The sequence below is a fragment of the Ciconia boyciana genome, chromosome 1, assembly GCF_034638445.1.
Source record: "Ciconia boyciana chromosome 1, ASM3463844v1, whole genome shotgun sequence".
Lineage (NCBI taxonomy): Eukaryota > Metazoa > Chordata > Aves > Ciconiiformes > Ciconiidae > Ciconia > Ciconia boyciana.
Genome location: NC_132934.1, coordinates 155,083,539 through 155,099,829, shown reverse-complemented (window position 1 = coordinate 155,099,829; position 16,291 = coordinate 155,083,539). Strand labels below are relative to the sequence as shown.

The 16,291-nt window shown below is 40.0% G+C and overlaps 1 protein-coding gene across 1 annotated transcript in view; it reads right to left on the bottom strand.

Moving 5' to 3' along the window:
* Nucleotides 1-4,030: 4,030 nt before the first annotated feature.
* Nucleotides 4,031-16,291, bottom strand: part of COL4A1 (collagen type IV alpha 1 chain) — a 130,500-nt gene continuing 118,239 nt past the window's right edge. The window contains exons 46-52 of the mRNA XM_072849883.1: nt 14,865-14,993; nt 13,321-13,419; nt 12,960-13,172; nt 11,270-11,447; nt 8,336-8,450; nt 7,142-7,314; nt 4,031-5,365 (exon numbers count right to left, since the gene is read on the bottom strand). Coding sequence (XP_072705984.1) covers nt 5,284-5,365; nt 7,142-7,314; nt 8,336-8,450; nt 11,270-11,447; nt 12,960-13,172; nt 13,321-13,419; nt 14,865-14,993 — 989 coding nt within the window. The 3' untranslated portion in view covers nt 4,031-5,283. The remainder of the gene's footprint in view (nt 5,366-7,141; nt 7,315-8,335; nt 8,451-11,269; nt 11,448-12,959; nt 13,173-13,320; nt 13,420-14,864; nt 14,994-16,291) is intronic.

The following is a 16,291-nucleotide window of genomic DNA, read 5'->3' as shown; positions in this document are numbered from 1 at the left end:
AACAGGTTCATGTCCAAAATTAGGCTGGAAAAAATGCTGCTGTAATTATTTAGAGGAAATAGGAAGAGGGGAACATCTTCCACTGCCAGCTACTATGCCCACAAAGATAACAAAAGCTTTGGCAGAAGCTAGCACTGGGCATGTGCTAGCACTCTGCACTTTGAACCTCGTCCAGGAACCGATGGTGAGAAATGACCACTTTGGTGCGAGCCGGAGAGGTGTGTTCTAGAGAAAGCATACAGTGAGTTACACTGGTCTAAAAGCTGTGCGTTAAGAATAATAAAAAAGGTCTGATCAATGCTCTTTAAACTGTTTTACAAGGACTTTCGCCCCTGCCCAGGCCATTTTACATGCTTATTTACTACAGTGTAAATCATACTTCATGGAGCTGAGATGACAAATGAAGCCTGCCACAATTCTGCATGAAACGTAACATGTTTTCTTAGGCGAGACAGGAGTTGACAGAGCATCAAATGATCATGTTCCATCTATAACTTTCACTCTGTCAAGTCTTCTGTCCTCTGCACGCCAATTATAATAAATATAGCTGACTGCATATAGCCAGAGGAAAATGAAGGCAGCTCTCTAACATACGTAAAACTAAAAGATTCAGACATTTGTAAATCTTTTGATTGTTTACATAAAAGCAACGCTCTGTTCTCTTTGGTTTGAAGACAATAAGAAGTTGGAAAGGAACATATCTTTAAAAATTAACATTGAAATGTAAGTAAGAGTACTCAGCTCAGAGTAACATCCTCTTACAGCGGGAGCTGAAGACGGAGGGTGGTGTCAGTAAGCCTGGCTGGGTGAAATATCTTTACTATAGGAAGCATTTCTGAGTTCATGAGAAGTAGTAGTGATTTATCCTCCCACAGGTATTAACACCTCAAGCAACACAACAAGCATATTGTTTGCTAGAGAGAAATAACAAAACCACACACCCCCTCCTTGCATTTTTTGGAAGGACTTTCTTCTGACACTCTGAAGGAAGAGAATTGTTTAAAAAAAGTATACTTTCAGGAAATTATTTTTTGAGGTTGTTCTGACTGTTAGTACATCTTTCACAAATAACATGTGGTGCTTCTTGGTCAGCTGTTAGTGATAAAAGTAAGTTTGCATATTATTTTTTATTTATAATTATGCTGTACAGCCCCCCCCCCAATATTGCAAGCTCACAATTAATATTACATTCATACTAAATAAACTATACTATAACTAGTGGATGGGTGGAATGATTTCCTTCTCTGTACACTCTTACCTCAGTCTGAAAACAGAGAGGCTGAATGCTTCCGTGTGGCCAGTGGATACTTCTTTTCTTAATAATGATTAATTCTATCCCAGACCATCAACTGGCCTCAGCATCAGCCTGAGCCTGATGCATGCATTTAAGGATCCACACTGGTCTCCCCTGTTCTCACTGTGTTATCGAATTCAGAATGTGAAGTTCATAAGAAAGATTGTTTCTGTATGAGGAGGTAGAAATGCAGTGGGCAGCACATCACTGCCACTACATGAACAGCAAAGGGAGAGGAAGCTCCACCGCAGCCTCGGGGAGAACGCTGCTGGACTCCCCCTGAAGGTCCGAGTGCAGGCATTGCCAACCACTGTTATTAGAGCAAGGGACGGAGATACAGGCAGACACCAAGACAGCTGTGATTTCAAATTGTCAGGGGTCTTGCTTTGTGCCATATTTTCTGTTTACTGGGTTTAGTGGGTGCTCTGGGACCCACGTGCCTGGCCCCGTGTTTTACATGTTTATGTTCCACCCTATGTAGTTAGTGCAGATTACTCAAGATTTGTAAAACATGAAAGGCAGGAGAGGAATTCTCAAAAAGTCATGCAGCTTTACGATTTCAGTCATAAAAAGGTATGGCTTTAATACAATCGCTTCTCAGGGAGTCTAGTATGGGGATATTGTTCTCAGGAGTCCTGTTTCATAGAAAAAAGTGTATTTCATCAAGGAAGTTACCACTATGAAAAGGATAAAAGATATAATTATAAACTGAATGTACATCTGTCAGAAAAGACACACAGGCTAAGAGATCATTTGTTTCAAAACATATATTGGATTATTTCATTATATTCTGTTTTTAAATTGTCTGTGAGTAGAATATTTATTTTTTTTTACTGAAGACTGCTCCATTCCTCTTTCAGAAGGAAAATTGCTGGTGACTAGAACATGTCAGAACAGTGACAGAGGCTTGGGAAAAAAGAGAACTGTCAGGCTGCTTTACATGTTAGTGGATTAGAGAACAAGGCATTTGTTAGTGTAAAGTTGTTAGTACCAATCTTACCACAAAGAGAGCAAGGGCACCACCTGCTGTTTTAGAAATGTGTTTATTTGGGTCATGAAAGTTACTCTTCAAGTACTGCATTCAAAAACAGTCAGGCCTACTAAACAAGCTGTACTTCTTTAGGAAAGCTTTCTCCTGAAATTTAAGCTTATGCAAGACAATTTTACAAATGATGTGTTTGCAGTTGCCTGTTCACACAATAAATTGTACTGTAGCGACAATGCTGGCCATAAATGACTGAATAGGGGGTACTCACAGATTTTTTGAAAGCAAGAAAGTGCTTCACGCTTCTCCTCACGCAGGGCATCAAAATCTAATGTTCACATTTTCAGTAGATCTGATTGGTATGCGATAACCACTGAAAAGTCTACTCATTGACTTAAGTAGAAATAGCATCTTTAGCATGACAATAGTTTAGGCCATTTTATGAGCTGGGGGTTACAGAATAAATAACTACTACCAGGTAAGTAAGACATCAAACTATAGTTCAAACAGTTTTTGAGAATTTTCAAAGGACTTGGTTTCCAAAATGCTCCTAGTTGAGAAAACACAGGTTAGTACACATCCAGCTGCAGTGAGTAGTCCCTTCACTAGCAAAAGGAATTGTATTCTTATGCACGGATTTGATTTAAACATACATGCAGGACTTTATAAATTCAGCTGTCTGTCAGTTCTGAGATAATTCGAACCAAGCAAATTAAATCCCTAGCTGACCAGGAGATAAGCTGTAGAGTGCAATTAAAAAGTCCAAACAGCAGCTTGGATCCTCTGAGTTAGAGAAGGCTGAATGTCTGCTTAATTCTTCCTAGATGCCACAAGGAATCACCCTATACTCTTCTCCTCTTCTTCTGAATAACAAGTGGCACTTTGGAAAACCCTGCAAGAGCCTGATTAGACATAAGCAGACTCTTGGATTTTATAGGCCAGTAAGGGACTTTTGTGAGGACTGGTCATTTAGAAATAAAATTATCATCTGTCAAAACTTCCATGAGAGTTAAGAATCAGCACTATAGGAAACAGCCAGTTTCCATCCAGGGGCCCTCCGTCATTTGGCCAGCCAATGTCCTCAAGGATTTTAAGTGAAAGTGAGTTCAGAACAGCAGCAGCAGCAGCAGCAGCCTCTTCACAAATTTGGGAAAACAACATGAAACATTAACAAATTATGTGCTTTTGCCAAGGAAAAAGATATCACAGCCCATTTCCTCTTCAGACAACCAGAGCCAAGATTCACCTTGCCCACTTACAAGCAAAATTATATGAGATATTTTAATTTTTATCCTGTATAATTCACTTCTGATATGTGCATGAAAAATTCAAGGGAAGAGTGAAAAATGTGTATAACTTGATTGCTTCCCATGAGCTAAGATGAAGCTAGCAGATTTTTGTAACCTGTTCACATCAAACATATTTCAGTAATAGATGCGTAACCCCCGTTTTGTCTGTCAGTACCAGTTCTTACAAGGTAACAATAGAGGTGTCAATACACTGTTCTGTTTCCCCCTTTTGAAGATGCTTTGTACATCTGAAAGATGTGCAAAACAAAAATAATCTAGGATTGCATCAAGCTTGTGCATTTATTGGTGGCTTATTAAAAATTAATTCATTGCTGTAAATGAATGCTAGTAACAAATTAGTAAAAACTTTTTCTTTTCTTCTGTTTTTTTTACACAAATAGTTTTATTACGAACTTGAATTCTTAAGAAATACACATGTAAGAAATTACACAAAGGCCTTGGCATTTGCAAAAATCTTTTGGTATTTGCATTGTAATAGTCTATAAAACACTTTTGGACAGAGATGTGCTGAAACAATGGTAACATTGCATAGAAATTCTTTAGAAATATTTCTGAGGCCACTTTGAAGAATTTTTTTGGCACAATATTAACAAAATTAAGGCCTTACACTTTTGAAAATCAAGTCATTCAGTGTATGAGTAGTGTTTAAAACCCTGAAAAATATTAAATACAGAATAAAGACTATAAGCTCAAAGCAGGATTTACTATAATAAACACAAATAGCTATTAACCTGGGTTCAGTCTCTGCAACTTCAGCATTAAAATGGCCTATGTAAAATGAACATTTCACATCATATTTTGGCATTTAACATCTAATTCATGACACTGAAAAGAAGAAAACTTTTGTAAGCTTCTTTTTGAAATGATAAACTCAGAGCTTGATTTGCCTAATGGTTGACATCTATATAAATTACTAAAATATTTATATATATTTTTTTTCTTGACCATGCTGGATCATTCTTTATTCCACAGGAAAGTTTGTTCTACTGCATAAAGAAGCTGCATAGTACCAACATAGCAGACACACTTACTTGCCTATTTGGGAAACCAATTTGGCAATCTCTTCCAGATGTAGTCCCATTAAAACCAATAGCACTAAAGACTACAAACAGAAGCAAAGGTTTGCAGGATGGCACTCTATGTTGTGAAAAGATGGTTACATGTTGCTTAACTACAGTCTGTAATCCCAAAACTCTTTTTTACATTAGTATTGCTTTGTACAGGAACAATAAGTACATACCCAAGAGTCTGGGATTTTGAGACACCTAGGTAACGGTAACAACAAACTTATCTGGGGAAGAAAAATGAATCTAAATATATAATACAAGAATGAGAAAGGGTGGTCAAACAGTATAAGGCAGAACTGCACACCTCCTAGCACCTTTGCATTTTTTCTGGATAAATGCTGACTTTTTATTCTATCAGTGCATTGCATTTATATAAAAAATAGATATATTTTGATCAAAAGTGCCATTTGGCATGTCAACATTTGAAGCTTATCTTTGTTGTCTCTTTTCTTCTTCAGCAAGGACAGGGCCAGTAAAGCAGTGTGTGTTAGTTATGCAAGTTCCTAAAAGGCACTTTACTGTTTTCATATTGGACAACAATGAGGTACATATGATATATGTCTAGGCTTCATTGCTGTTAAACGAATAGCACCATATTGTGTGAAATTAGTTGAAATTCAAAAGTCATTATGTTTTTCTCATACAGACTTGACAACGGCTAACATTTGAGCGCAGATCCCCTGCTTTCAAAGTTGAGGGAGTCGGTTTCCTATTAAAAATAAATAAAGGAAAAGACCCATTAACAATTGCCGATACAAACAGTCAGTTTTCAGGTTCATAATTGACAACACAAACTTTGCATGCAGCCAAGTGCCTCTTTAAGCTGTGCTGAATCAAGGTGTCCCTAAGTTCTCTGATGTATATTCACTTTCAAGTTTGGTCACAAACTATCACAAGATTAGTTTTAAACACCGTCCACTTCCAGTTACTTCAGAATTCAGTTCTGTCATGAGACTGAACGTTTTCTTAACCAGAAAACACTACCTGCTTAATCAGCAGTTTGAAAACATGCTGGAATTTGGGTAGTAAAAAACAATCAGGCGAAGAAACTGAAGACATTTGACTGTTCATGAGTTTCTGCTAACTCTTGTGACTTTACAGAAAAATGAAAAGCCAGCAAAGGCAATTATGTGATGTCGTATAGAAAGACAAACCAAAGTCTTTAAGACTTTGTCTTAAAGGTTAGAGGTTAGACCAAAGTCTCTAACCTCTCATAAGGAGTTACTCCTAGCAACTGTAAATAAAGCATTTTCAGACAAATGTCTGCTTACATTTAACATTTTTCTTTAAAAAGGATTATGAGCGTATAGGAAACTGAAGAGTATTTGTGAATTATGACAGTAGGACATGTACCCTGATCTGGGATTATTTTATTAATTTGAGATACAGTTTGTAGCCAGAAATGGGTATGAAGTTGACAGGTCTCTGGGAGGACTCAATGAATACAAACAACTGTAGCGCTGACTCCTCTAAATTTTCCTCTGACCAGCTTTCCTCTTTCCTAGGGAGCCAGTGCTTACCCCAGTGTTGACAAATGGGCTCTTTCAGTAGTAGCTTTTCTGGTTGATGAGATTATCACAGCCCCAGTGATAATTAGTCCCAGTGTTCAATTTTTCTGCCTACTCAGTTGACAACTATCTCATAGACAAACAGTCAAAAATGGCTAAATAACTTGTTTTATTTTGACCGAGACAGGCTAAGGAGCATTCACAGATCTAGAAGACATGAAGAGATGAAGGGTACTAGATGAAGGGTACCAGGAGCAGCAGCCTGGACTGCAGTGGAAGAGGATGCTTGCCTGCACTCCAGAGGAATGTTTGCTAATCAGGTAAGCCATGCAGACCTGGGAACTGGTCTATATGCTACATATTAATAACATTCATACGGAACAAATTAGATGGTGTTGAAAAATACTTATGTGCAGGAGACCAGAACAAAGCCTACTGCCACTTAATTCCTGAAATTAGAACTTCAGCGTGACTGAAGAAATGCCTAAGGCCTCTGCCTTCAGCTGCATTTTATTCAGACATACTTCCTCCAACATTAGGGAAAGGTAAATAATTGTTCAGCTCACTTAGTTCAACACCTGCACTAATTTCAAGTGGTTCTATTATGTGTTAACATCCACTAGGGGGAATGTTATATTCTAACTTAATTTTGATCAGTATGTCAGCCTATCCCAGTTACGATTCAGTGAATACAATCAAACATAGTGGAAATGCAAACATTGTTAGGTTATTCTGAAAAGCAAAATACCAGGTACAAATGACACATTGTAAACACTAATGGAAGAGACATTCATTAATTCCCCCAAAAGCTATTATAATTTTTTTCTTTTTGTTATGAAAATCATTAACTGCATATACTAACCAGGCTGGGGCACAGCCAATACTTGAACCATGTATTATATTCAAACAATACTTCTCTTATTTAGTGACAAGGCTTGACTGAGTCTCAAATACTGATAAATAAATCATGAACTTACTTGAACATCTCATTCCTCTCTATAGTGGCAAGCCAGAAGCTGTACGCATTTGCATAATAATTGCAGGTGCCCCGGCCATGGCATTCAATGAAGGGAGCGCTGCGAAACTCCTCTAGGCAGGAACCAGGAGATGCCAGGGCCTGGCCAGAGCCCTCCGCACCAGCACTGGTGTGCTAGAAAAATGCAAAAGCATCAGTCAGAGAGGGACTCTTTACCTCTTCTGCTACACCACCTATTAACTCTCTCGCACAAATATTTCTTCACATGCCTCTCCTTGTCCTCTGTTGTGTCCGTCTGCTGTTTTGTCCCTCAGCTCAAGGAGGAACAAGAAGGTGGAGCTGAAGGGCTCCAGAGGTGGCACTGGGTTCTCTCGCTTAATGGCAGGATAACCAGCAATATCAACTTCAGGGCACCTGTATGCATAGAAATCCTTCAGGACTGACAGTAGGACCCAAGCTATTTCTATGCTAGCAACAGGCCACGGCCAGCTCTCCGGCGCAGAAGGCATACAGACTGGTATGGTTTATATCCAAAAAGCTTAACCCAGTTCCTGCCCCACATCACAGTGGCCTCTCTCCCACTGCTGAGTGCTAGCAGCTCTGGATCCACACTGTTTCTCAGACCATGCCCTGACCTTGCCTGGGAGAGTGGCTGTTCATATAGGCTGTGAGCATGACAGGAAGCATGCTAACAACTAACCACTATGGTGGACCACAAAGTGGCTATTCCAGGCCACTCCTTGGTCCTATTTATTTCACTAGTATAGATACAGCTGAAGAAACTGGATAACAGGTCAAAAATGCCATTTCAAAACTGAAGGCTTATTTATCAAAAAGTGGGAAGAGGACAGGCACTGATATGCTACCACTCTAGGAAGCTACTGCAACATAGATGTAGAAGGACAATGGAAAACTATGCTAATTTCCTAATTTATTCAGCACATGGATCCTATGCTGGAGCTGCAAACAAGAGAGAAAGCTGTGAACCAAAAGTGAACAACTAATTGCTATTGCATTATTCTCATTTAGTAATTAACCAGAATCTTTTTAAAGTCACCAGAAAGGGTAGAGGTCTAATGCCCTCCTAAGACCTGAGGTGACATAGTCAGATATTAACTTTCCCAGAGCAGGAGTGTAGATCAGACGTGTGAAACAAATGCTTTTCTCAGCTCAAAGTATGCCCCAGTGCACTTACCATGACAAAGGAGTAACCAATCCAAAGTGAACTCCAGCCTTCAGGACATGGTGGTATTTGAATTGTTTGACTGTGAACGGCTATTACCATAGCAGGAGCTTCACACACAGAGCATCTAGAAAGACCAAGACATGAATGAGCGACATGCACTTGAGGATTAATACTTCTTCTTTTTTCAGAAGTTACTTTCTTTAAGGAATCTTGAATTAGAAAACGTTGTCACCTTCAAAAACAAAGGAAAATCAAAACATTTCTTTTAGAAAAACAACCTTTTTTTTTTTCTCATTTACTTAGGGACAGCTTAACTATTAAGTCTTATTCCTATTAGCTTTCCTATGAGCAAAGAACAAGAGACCTCTTATCTGAATATTTAAACGTATTTGTTTTTTTCTAGTCCCATTTGTACTGTAGTTTCTAAAAGTGCTCAATGTCATGAACATGAGAGGCAAATAGCCAAACATTGTAACTCAGCAAGTATCACTTAAAAGTGGTCTACTGTGATCAGAGACAAGTAACAGCAATTCATCATCCTAAACATAGCCCTGAGTGACTTCCAGAGAGAAAGCCATCTCTCTGTAAAATGTCTTACAAAGGTAATCATTGCTAATCTGATCTAATGCAGACTCTTCCCCATGCATTTTCCTTGAAAGTGGCTTTTATTTACATTTGTGGTCTTTATCTCCAGTAAGAGATTTCCAGCAAAGTAATTTGAACAATGAACTTGAAAGCAACTCTTCAGAAAGCTATGCAGCACCAGTTCTTTTACTTTAGATAAATTAATTGTGTCTCAGAACTTCTAGGTTACTGAATAATCCAATGACCAATTGCGCCTTCACAGGAGAATCATAAAAAATGTGAGCTGGTCTGGAAATTTTAATATGGGAGCTGGTAATAAGGAATTTGGTAGACATAATCCATTTTTTCTTGTACAACTCCTAAATTGGCTACTGCAGTTAGCAGCGATGAAAATGATTCAAAACAGACACTTAGAACTAAACAGTCTGATTCCTATTATCAGAGCGGTGAAAAGAATCAAGTGCAAAATGGATTAAGTTGGATTCTGGAAAATGCACAGAAGCAAAGGAATTCAGAATGAAAGCCTTCTATTTCTGACTTGTGAAGACTGCTTTCATACCTACTGCCTTCATCTTTAGTGCAGAAGCAAGACAGTTATTTTAAGAAACACATCAATGAAAGAGTAAGTTAAAAGAAGAATGTAAAGCTGCCTCTTTTCTTGGACCTCTGCTTTGCTTCAAGAGATTTCTGGTATTTCAGTGGAAGGCCTTACATGAAAAGAAGTCCCATGACCCCAGGCAGCAAGTGACACTTCTACACCTTTTCAATTTTTGGACAGGGAAAACTGTTGGTTTAAAAGCCCCAACTAATAAAATAAATTGAAAGAATAGTCTTCTCAGATTCCTTGCTGGTTTAAAAAAATGTGTCTTACAATTATCTCACTCTCTGCTGTGGCTAAAAGCAGAAAAACCCATACACACAAACATGCACACATATACATATATATACACACACATATACATTTTTATGGTGCAAAACCTACTCTGTATATATAAGGCAAAATGTTGGTGAGTACCTCCTTGAGCAAGTGTTTCAAAAGTGATTGTTAAAGGTTATTTTGGGTGCTTGATCAGGGATGGCATAAAAAGAACATGAATTTCAGAAGTTGGTCATTTGAATTTTTCTGAAAGTCAAGCCCCTTCCATTCACATCCAATGAACAACCAAAAAAGTAAGACCAACAAAAACTATAGTCTCTCTTGAGAATCTTGCCCTCAACCTGCCCACTCATTTTCAAGGCATACCAATTTCTATGGCACTAAACCAAAACCAGAGTACAGAGTACAATTGCAGACACAAGAAGGATTCTGTTATGCAAAATAAATATAAAATGTTTTTGCAGTAGAGCCAAATAGTTTTTTGAACATACCAAGATGTCAAGACTACAACCCACTGATGATTTGAATTGTCCTTTCTCTTGGATGGTATACAGAGACCCAAGAAAACAGTAACAGCAATCTCCACTCCCATTCACTTTATATGGCAGGAAGAGGGATCAGCAAGAGCTGATACGGATTAGAAGCAATGATAGGAATCATAGTAATGCCTATTTATCATTTAAGTTATAAGTTGGAGATTCCCTTGTCAGACTTATCTAATGACAGTGGTACAGTTCACCACACTCCTGCTCGCACCTCTGTCTTCAGCACTGGGAATATTACACCAGGACACTTTTTGCTAGTGGCCTTAAAATTTAAAATGGACCAAAAGTTCAACATGTTGCTTTGGTGCAGAACAGTTATGTCTGATTTAAGTGCCACACTTCATGCTAGCTGAGAATCCGGAATTATTAAAAAATAGGTGATTGATTTTGCAACTATTTCCTTTAATTCAGACAATAATGGCTGTATTCAAGCAGTATGTCCAAAACAATGGAAGAAGCCTGGCAGTCTACTATATGATAAATAATGCTACCATTTTCAAACAAAAGGAAACTGAGCTTAAAACCTAAAAAAGTTTCTCAAGTTTCAAAAACCTAAACAGCTTCTAGCTATGGCGAGTCAAAAAGAGAAGAACTGTTTTGGACAAGGATTGTGAATAAATACAAAACTTTTTCTCCTTCAAAGTACATCATAGCTTTTGCAAAACATCATTTCAAAGTAAATCTTTTCATTTCAATTAGACTCAAAATAGACTACTCTATTTGTTTGGGTTTCCCCCAAAATGGGTTTATTTTTGATCAAAGTCTAAACTGAAAACATGCACACTTTGAAACATTTCATCAAAGGAACTCAAACTTCAAATTTAAAGGCAGGAAATAAAAATATACAGATTAAAAGCCTTTTCCAAAAAGATAAGTACCATACATACTTTTCACAGGCTTCTTCATTTTACAAACACAGCAGAACTGAAACCGTACCTGCTGATGAATGGTCTGATATTATCACCAGTGATAGGAGCCATACTCATTGGCATGGGTTCAGGAGTGGACAGCCAGTAGGAATAGTCATTCCTTGATGCAAAGTTACATACGTTGTTGATATTGCAGAATAAGAAAGGCATGGTACTAAATTTACGAAGACAGCTTCCTGCTGTGCCTGAAATATTAAGTGAAAGGTTACTTGTTAATCAATTTTGTTAAACCATTGCCAACTGCCAAACAAATATTTCCAGGAGCAGCTAAAAAGCAGACAACACTTGCTCTGGAGGGCCCAGTTCTCTCAGAGGAAGTGACTTCTCTTAGCTCCATAAGGAAGGAACAGGGGAAGGCAAGGAGTAGCCCAGTCTTGCCTGTAGAATTATGGAATAACTTAGGTTGGAAAAGACCTCTAGAGTTCATCTATCCTAACCCCTTGCCAGTTAGATCAGGTTGCTTGGGTCCATAGCCAGCTGAGTTTTGAGTATCTCCAAAGAAAGAGATTCAGCTCTCTGGGGTCCTGTTCCAGTGTTTGAGCATCAGCATGGTAAAAAAGCTTTTCTTTATGTTTCACTGGAATATATCTCATACTTGTGTCCATTGCTGCTTCTGTCACTGAGCCCCTCTGAGAAGAGTTTGGCTCCATCTTCTCTACCCTCCCTGTAGACAGCTGTAGACAGCAATAAAGGCCTCCCCCTAAATTTCTGGTAAGGGTGAGCAAGCCCAGTTCCATCAAACTGTCCAGACCCCACTAGCCATCTTAGTAGCTAGCTGTTGCATTCACTGTGGTATATCAACGTCCTCCTCGTTCTGGGAGGCCCAAGTCTGGGCACAATATACCAGATGCGGTCTCACAACTGCCAAACAGAAGGGAAGAATCACTTCCCTCCATCTGCGGGTTGCACTTTTGCCAATAGAGCCCAGTAGGTTATGCAGTGGGGAATGGGGTAGTTGTTGCAAGGGCATACTGCTAACTCATGTTCAGTGTTGCTCACCAGGACTCCCAGGTCCTTTTCTGCACAGCAGCTTTCTAGCAGCCTGTACTGCTGCTACTGGAAATAGCAGTCAGTCCCCAGTCTGTTGTGTTGCATGAGGTTATTTCATTCTAGGTGTATCCCTTTGCATTTGCCTTTACTGAACCTCTTGAGGTTCTTCTCAGCACTTTTCTCCAGGTTGACTAGGTCCCTCTGAATGGCAGCTGTGTCCACTAGGGAATCAACCATTCCTCCCAGTCCGGCATTACCCACGAACTTGCTAAGAGTGCACTCTATCCCATCACACTAGTCATTAATAACTTCATTAAACAGTATTGGCCCAGTACTAATTCCTGAGGGACATCACTAATCAACAACCACCACTCAGACTTTGTACATCTGATCACATCCCTCTGAGCCTGATGGACCCACCAATTTTCCACTCACCTTATCACCTACTTAGCCAGCCCATACCTCACTAATTTGACTACAAAGATACTACGGATGACCATGTCAAAGGCTTTGATAAAGACTTTCTTAAATAAACGGACACTATTTCCACTATACACCAAACCATTATTTGTACCAACCTAGAAGGCATAATGAAGCACCAGTTAGCCAAGAATAATTACCCAGGTTTGTTCAATACAGTTCTACAAATTAAAGAAACATTTGGTTTGTAATAATTCTAATTGAATTCTAATTTGGTCTCTACTTACCCAGATCTTGGCCGTGTGCTCTTTCATTGCCTTGTACGTAAAGCAAGGAGTAGCCATGGTAAATCAGCCTTGTTCCAAATGGACACGATGGTTCTTCAGTAGTTTGACTGTGTCTGGTAACAAGGAAGCCATGAGCAACAGATGGTGCACCTGGTGGGCCCATAGCTCCAGGCAAACCTTCAGGGCCAGGTGGACCAGGGAATCCTCTGGGCCCTACAATACAGAGAGTCTCCTTTTATCTCCACAGACAGCAGTACTCTGCCTATGTAACTAAAGAAGTGAAATTAGAGACCTTCACACCTAATCTCCTACGTTATTTTTCTATGAAAGAATCAAGTCTTTGGAGAACTCATGGGCTTACCTGGGGGACCATAAGGACCAACTTCTCCTTTTTGCCCAGGTTTACCATCAAACCCTGGACTACCAGGTGGTCCAGGTACACCTGAAGGTCCTGTCACCCCTGTTGAAAAACAAGGAATAGTTATTACTGGATATTACTTCATGTTAGTTCTGACTTTCTGGCTTTTAATACAGTACAGCATAGGTACACCTCAGCATAAACTAAACTCATGCAGATTCAGTGCATATATTTCAATATCTAGAGCACATATGTGGGTTACTGCAGGTGAAGTGATTATAGTAGAGAAGAACAGAGAAGTAAGCAGAGGGTGTGCTTCTAAAATAACTAGTATTTGCCTGGAGTATGAAAAGGAAGGGCAGCAATCTCTTCCATCTCTGCTTATCATATGACCCAATCAAAAACAGACCATAAAAAAGTAGGGTCATGAACAGTGGGAAAATCAGTATTCTCTTAGCTTCTTCCCAAACAGGTTTTCAGACATATATTATGTCTTCCCTTCATTGATTTCTAGGGATGCTTTGAGTCCTACATAAACTCAGTAACTCTGACTTTGGGAAAAATAAGTTAATACCATCAGCACCACACCAACATTTCTGTGGCACATCAGAAGCTTTAGATAGTCACAGCTGTCCTTTTCCTGATCACTCAAAAAGCAATATTGTGTTCATGTATTGAACTGACTACTAGAGAACAGTGACAGATCCCATAAAAGCAAACCCATGCTGTGTTTAATCGCTGAGATTATTTCATAGCTATTTCCTAATGGACAGCAGTTGCAGAGTTGTCACCCCACCTTCAAGAGCAAACTTCCCTATCTTTTATATTAAATAGAAAGAAGATCTCCATTACATTGCACCATAATTTCCCATCACCTTCTCATAAAACAATCAGGAACAAAGCTTTCCTTTAGAATCTTAATAGCTTAAGAACACTTCTGAGCTCCCACTCTCCATGTCCTGTGATTCTGAAGGACATGTGTCCTTGTGCCAGCATTTCATTTGTCTTACCCTTTGCTACATTCTCTTATTCCCTAATGTGTTTAATTTTTGCAGTTCGTCTTTTCTTTATAAAAATTGCAATGTTTGGACTAAGAGATGAAATCTAGGACTATGGAACAAGCTTCCTCAGGAAGCACTTTCCACTCCAAGATCAACGTGGTTTTCATCATGCTTGTCTTCTCCCAGAGACACACAGTAATTAAGTTTGGATTCAACACTAAAGACGGAAGATACCCTAACAAATACACTCTGGGGAAAGGATGAGCAGTATGTTGCAAGTCATTCTGCTTATGGCTGATCTCAGATACTGATGTGATGACTGCAGAGTGAGAGCCTATAAAAAAATCACTAGGAAGGCATCTGTTTCTGGGACTCCTTTGGATGAGCTTCAAAAAGAAGGACTCTGTTCCTCATCGCTGACACAATTTAAGTGGGTTAGAAAAAGTTGGATAATATTATACCAAAAATCTCTAGTGTCTAGCGTACCATTGGTCTATTTTTACATTACTTAAAATGTATTTCTGCTGCCAAGTTAGAAACTCTCACCTTGCTGTCCTTTGGGACCTGGAATTCCCGGGAATCCTTTGAGACCAACTGGTCCTACTGGGCCAGGTAAGCCAGGATCCCCTTTAACAAGCTGAAAAGCACCTGGCGGGCCTGGTGGGCCTTGTAAACCTGCCAAAGTTAACAGAGGAAATCAGCACATATTTAGTATTGCACAATAAAAAAGTGAGAAAACAATGTTACCTTGTATTGCCATTTATGTAGTCAGAGAATAGACAGAGCCCATAGCTACAACATATCAATGTGTCCAAGACTTTATATGTGCATTGGGTAGAGTCATACCTGTTAAGAAGCCAAACCCAAAGCTGACTGAGGGTAGAAGACAACGGGGTTCAAGGCACAAGGGGGGAAACAGCCTGGGCTGGGCCCCTGCCACTGACAAGCCTCTGGTAACACCTAAGTAGCTGCACATGCTGCTGCTGAAAACCATATTGCTACCTCCTACATTCCCATCTCGCATCAGACAGGACAGAGCACGCCCACAGATGTAGCTCTGACCAGAAGCACTGCGACCAGGGTGCGCAAACAGGGGGTGGCATCTGTTGGGGGTGGCATCGGCAGTTTGCACGGCATTTTGCTCAGAAGAGCTGCACACTCTGCCAGTTATCGGGCTGCTGCCTGCTCTGCTCACCAGCAGGCTTAGGCTGCAGCCCCAATAGTCACGCCAACTAACTGATGGCTGTGCAAGCCTACCCAGAAGCTTGAGGTCTCCAGGGATTTAGAATTAGAAGGATGACATCTTTCAAAAGAATTACCATTTTTTAAGTGGACTCTTTTTCTAAGAACTGTAAGGAGACTGTGACCTGCTGAAAGAAAATGGTGTCCACCACCGCAACTGCATGGCTGTGGCTGAAATCCAAATGGAAGCACTACAGCTTGTCTGTGCTGGTATCTCCACCCAAACAGGCCTCCCAAGGACTGAAATAGCTTTCCAGACCTTAGATTGCATGGAGTTCCCTCAGCAAGTTTGCGGATGACACCAATCTGAGTGGTGTAGTCAAGACACTAGAGGGAAGGGATGCCATCCAGAGGGACCTTGACACGCTTGAGAAGTGGGAGAATGTGAACCTCATGAAGTTCAACTAGGCCAAGTGCAAGGCCCTGCACCTGGGTTGGGGCAATCCCAAATATCAGTACAGACTGGGGGATGAATGGATTGAGAGCAGCCCCCCAGAGAAGGACTTGGGGATACAGGTAGATGAAAAATTGGATATGAGCCAGCAATGTGTGCTTGCAGCCCAGAAAGCCGATCATATTCTGGGCTACATGAAAAGAAGCGTGGCCAGCAGGTGGAGGGAGGTGATTCTCCCCGTCTACGCTGCTCTCATAAGACCCCACCTGGAGTACTGTATGCAGTTCTGGGGTCCCTAGTACAAGAAAGACATGGACCTGTTAGAGCGCATCCAGAG